Below are 5,591 nucleotides of genomic sequence, written 5' to 3' on the forward strand. Positions count from 1 at the left end.
TATATATATATATATATATATATATATATATATATATATATATACACATACATACACACTATAATTATAACGTGTGCATCTCCTTTGGCCCGCAAAGGATAGACTAACGTTTACCCACATTATCTGCGTTAATGTATGAGAAACTTAGCGCAGAATATTCTCTTATTATATGTCACATATAATTTTATCCTATAATTCTTTCATACTATAACATTATCTGCTCGCGACAACTTAAAATGAACATATTGCTAAAAATAATTGCTTATGAAAATAGTTCTATAATCGATTTCCTCGATATTTGCACTATCAATAAAAATTATATGGCGCGTATATATATCCCATTGTGTGCGTAACTGCTTTGTGTTTCGTTCATAACCAGGATGGACAAGGATAGATCGCATTATCTATCATTTCGTAGTGATCATGGGTATCAATCAGTCGCAAAATATGTATAGGTACATATAATCGGAATAAAGCCATATGGAGAGCGAAAATAGTCCGTTCATATCGAACTCAATATTTACGTACTACGCAAACGTATTGGCTTTCAGCTTTCGTAAATTGCCATATTTAACGATATCAATTTCTAAAAATAAAATATAAAAAATAAAAATATAAAAATTATAATCATGAATATTTATTTATCAATAAATATTACGTTAAACATTGATTTCTATTTACTCTTTAAATGAAATATCGTATAAGGCCACTCTGATGAAAATTTTTCTCAGAATTTTTCATATAATTTTTCAAAATTTGTATATAATTTCATAACTTTCTCATATTTTTTATACGAATTGGAACACTTCTCAGAAAATTTACATCTTCTCTCAGAATTTTTCATATATGTTAATTATAAAATATCATAATTCTAAGATTTTTTTATAAGTATAATTTCTGATAAAATATTATAAAATCTAAAAAATTAAAAAATATTTTTTTAAATTATGGAATGAGAAATCAGAATCTATCTCAAAATTTACATGTATAAAAAATTCTGAAAGAAAATGTAAACTTTCGGAATATTTCTGAATATTTCTGAAAAATGTTCCAATTGTATAAAAATTATAAGAAAAATTTTCACCAGACCATAAACAAAATTTCGCATTATCTTCTATGGATTTGTTATAAGATTCTATCTTGTTTCCTTCAGAATAGGATTCCTAGAATCCAAGAATAGTCATTTGATTTCTTTTTTTCTTTTTACATAAATCATCTGAGATGTTTTTACACGAATTAAAATCACTATTTTTAACAAAAAATTGTATATTATTGATTATTTTCTGATTTGTTAGTATTTGAGAACATGAATATGAATTTAATCACAATTTTCTAAAAATTAAGTAGAAACAAACAAGTATTAAATGAAATAAGCACGTTAAGCTTATTTGCGATAGTTTTTCTAAAAAAATTTTAATTAATATGTAACAATTTTTTATTTTTTGATGAAATTGTGTATTCAAACATTTGTAAAGAAAAGTTATTTAAAAAAAAGAAAATATATTAAATATTTATAATAATATAATAATATACACAATATAAATAAAACAATATTTTACAATTCATATTTTTTTGCCGCTAAAATGTAAAGATATCCCAGGTGATCATTTCCGAGTTAAATAAAAAAACTTCGAATGAGAAGGAACTGTAAGCATTCGAATGTATTTCATAAAAAATAGATGCGCGCAAGAGTATGTTGAATTTTACCACGAAGAAATATGTAAAAAAAAAAAAATGATTGCAACATTTTCGATCAACTCGCAATCTTTCGCCGCTTTGATCTTTCTTCCCTCTTACTTCCTCCGACCTTTCTCGCGTTTGCACTCTTCTCAATTCAAGAAAGTAAACAAGAGAACTATTCCTACACGGATCTCGTCTGATTTGCGCGAGACTTAGTTCAGAATGTCAAACTTATTCGGCAAAAAAGAAATCAAATAAATAAATAGCGGCAGTGCAGCAAATAACTTGTACTGTTGATTCAGTGGATCTTGTTTACCAACAAAATATATGAATCGTCGTAATCGCGAGAGATAGTCCGGCGATGGTACACTACTTGACGAAGAGGTCCTTTAGGGTGGAGCAGATCGAGTCGCAGTCCGATTGTTCCTGCTCCTTGTTCCCACTCGTGAACCAACCGGCGACCTTACTGACACGTGACTTGTTCGGCGACACGGATGCCTTTCCGGATGAACTACTTGAAGCTTCCGCATCGTTTCCCCTGTGGCCCGAGGTGAGAATCTTCTCGATGGCATTACCAAGCACCTATCAATATCAAATCAAGCGAAAAATTTCATTTTCATGCGACCTTTCTCTTTTTTACGATGTATTATATATCTTGAATGCACAAATGAACATACATACACTAACTCGTAAAAAAAAAATGGACCACTGTGACATTATAATGGCCTATTTTTTTGCAGATGAATATATATAAGTACTGTATAAATAACAGAATTTTGCGCAAAATTGAGCAAAATTCTAATCATGATTTTTTAAAATACATTTGATGAAAAAACAATGTTTACTTTTTTATTAGTTTTTCTATAAATAGTATATTTTTAACAATAACTTCCAATTCTTTTATAAAACCGGATTAAACAAGCGAGCGTGAATAAACCTGAATAAGCTTTCTTTTTTCGAATGCGAATAGTAATCTTTAACGTAGAATTCATTTAGTTTTACGTATGATACGCATGATGTATCATTTAATAAATTTTATTCTTCTTTAATATTCGGTGAGCAACAAGGTGAAATGGAATGCATCATATTAATGCTGTTCGTAGCTTAACTAGTTCGGTTGAACGTACTAGTTAGTGCACTGCTGCACTGGTGTATATTAAAGTCATGTACACTAATTTAATCTAAGGAGGACATGACGTTGAGGTCACTAATTTTAATCAAACTTGGTAAGGATATATAGTGCACTCCCAACAACCGACGTGTGCCAAGTAAGAAGCTAAACTACTAAAAAATAGACGAGACAATCGAAATTGTACATTCTTCCTTAACACTTGCTCTGTTTGTAAACCACCGAATTCCGATAAATGAGCTAAAGTAGCTCAATTACTTTCTAAATTTCTTAGAGTGAAAGTTCACTTCATAAAAAAGTTCAAATACTGCTACTATTAAAAAAGAGTAAGAAATTTGCACTCTTGAATAAGAGTGGCAGATTTTACTCTTTTTTTTACTAAGATTCATTCAAAAAAAGGAGCGAAATTTCTTTTCTTTGAAATGAATCTTACTCCAAAAGAACGAAACTGCCTCTTATTCAAAAGTGCAAATTTTTCTTTTTCAATAATGACAATAACTCTTTTAACTCTTTTAGAGTGGAATTTCATTTCAAGAAACTTAGAAAATAGAAGTATATTAAACTAAAAAAGAAGTCACTGCGATGAGCTAGACTCACAGTGCGATAGTTTATGTTTTGATACGTATGTTTTATTTTGTTCAATTTCATTTAAATGTTGTTATTTATTTTTTTATATATATATAGAATTATTTTAAAAACAATTGTGCAATAGGATGCAGTAAGTAATTTAGAGGTTACGTTTATTTATAATTAATGTAAATTATAATTTCTTGCCTATTTCTTAGCGCCTATTTTTTAGTAATGAGAAAAACTTCTAGTTAAAATGAATAAGTTAAAAATTTCTGATCATATTAATTGCATTTGTGGTTATCTCAAGTAAATAATAGATTCAATTAGAAAATTCTGATTTGTCTATTTTTAATCAAAATTCCAGTTAATGCAACCAGACTTTTTTTTCAATGTACATCTTACTGCATATCAATTGTTAGAAATATATTATATATCTCCATCAAGTTTGATCAAAATCGGACCTCAACATCATGGTCTCCCCTTGTAAATAAAACGTAAATGTTTCGAATTATAAAATAGATCGAAATTTTACCTAACAGTACAATAAAGTGTACTGATGATTTCGCGGTTTAATCCATTTATATCATATTTGTATTATATTTATATTAAACATACATATTTAAGTAAATTTATATACGATAATTTCAATGTGCATCAGTGCGCACTAACTGCATCGAATTTGCTATTAGTACGGACTGTCTGAATGGAGCGTAATTAATTACATTCATTTACCTGAGCATCCACTTTGGTACCACTACTGTCGTCCCAGAGGACCTTATGCCTGGCGTTCTTCACGAGCGTGTCCTTGACAGTTTTAATCACCCGCGACTTATCCAGCTTGAACGTCGTCGCGCTTTCCTCGTCGTATCGATTCTTCTTCGAGATGGGCTGATGTCTCTTGGCGAACCAGGTGCTTGGCGTTATAAACGCACCAATGGTGCTCTTACCACTGCTTGTTGGTGTCTTGCTTTTAGTGCTGTGCAGGATGGAGACGTCGAAGCTGTTGGATCGAGAGCTCTTGAGTCGACTACGCCTTTGCTCCGCCGTTTTGGCTGACCAGCTCGATTTCTGCTCGTCCTTCGCGCTCGATGCTTCGGACGTGCCACACGTATTTATCTCCGTCGCGGACGATGTCAGGGAACTCAAGATGGATATCAGATCTGTGTTGGAGCATGTAATACCTGCTGCAGCTACTCTTGACGTTCCGGGTAACTCGATATCGGAGAGCGGCCTCGTCATTTCGGACGCACGTCTACGTAAAGCTGACGTTGACGCTGCCACCGATGCCGAGAACTCGGAGAACCGGCGTTTCTGATGCTGTATGTATTTCTGAGTGGTAGAACTGCTGTTGCCCTCCAGAGGCTGGATCTCGCATACGCGCTCGCGAGATGGTGTCTTGTACATCTTTAAACGGACCTGGGACGCGTGTACGAGCACGATTAGAGCGCTCCTCGCTTAAACGAAACGTCAGAGAACTGTCTAACTATATATCGAATTAACATAAATACCTATCAGTTGTTAATGGACTTCATAGTATGCGCCATTCTCTTCAAAATGAAGTGTAACGAGATTAAACAAAACGTCAGAGAACTGTCTAACTATACATCGAATTGACGTAAATACCTATCAATTGTTTAATAGTATGCGCTTTTTCTACAAAATGTAATACAAAATGGAATTTAAAAAACTTAAGTATAAGCTTTATAAATTTTTATTTTGTTTTTGAACCTTGAATTATTCTCTTTGAAAAATTTTTTCAAAGGAAATATATTGATTAGATGAGGAATATATTACTCTGCTGTTCGGGTCTATTTGTCCTAAAATGTAATTTATTTGTTATATTATCTAACGACGTGTAATATACTAAAGAAGAACAGATGTAATGTAAGTGATGTATCCATTAAAGATAGTTCCATTGTGAACCGAAACATTTGGAAAAATTTTGTGATTGTGACAATATTTTTTTGCACCGTTTAATGTGCCTTATTCGAATATATTATTGAATTTTTGAGTTTGAGCCTTTAAGTTTGTTCATTTTAATTTGTAATTTATTTATTCTTGTTAATATTTTATTTAAAAACTTCTTTGTCTGGTATTTGATGACTTCGTATTTTAATATAAGATTTTTTGTAAAAATCTTTTATTTTTTATTTTTTAGAACTTTTCAAGATATTAACTAAAACTTAAATTAATCGAAATAGTAAATTTAAAC

At 31.2% G+C, this 5,591-nt stretch overlaps 1 protein-coding gene across 1 annotated transcript in view; it reads right to left on the minus strand.

The window, feature by feature from the left end:
- Positions 1-2,049: 2,049 nt before the first annotated feature.
- The window catches only part of LOC105622171, a 7,653-nt gene continuing 4,111 nt past the window's right edge, over positions 2,050-5,591 (minus strand). The window contains exons 3-4 of the mRNA XM_012203601.1: positions 4,112-4,795; positions 2,050-2,262 (exon numbers count right to left, since the gene is read on the minus strand). Of these exons, the coding sequence (XP_012058991.1) occupies positions 2,050-2,262; positions 4,112-4,795 (897 nt within the window). The remainder of the gene's footprint in view (positions 2,263-4,111; positions 4,796-5,591) is intronic.

Source organism: Atta cephalotes (genome assembly GCF_000143395.1).
Source record: "Atta cephalotes unplaced genomic scaffold scaffold00041, whole genome shotgun sequence".
Classification (NCBI taxonomy): Eukaryota; Metazoa; Arthropoda; class Insecta; order Hymenoptera; family Formicidae; genus Atta; species Atta cephalotes.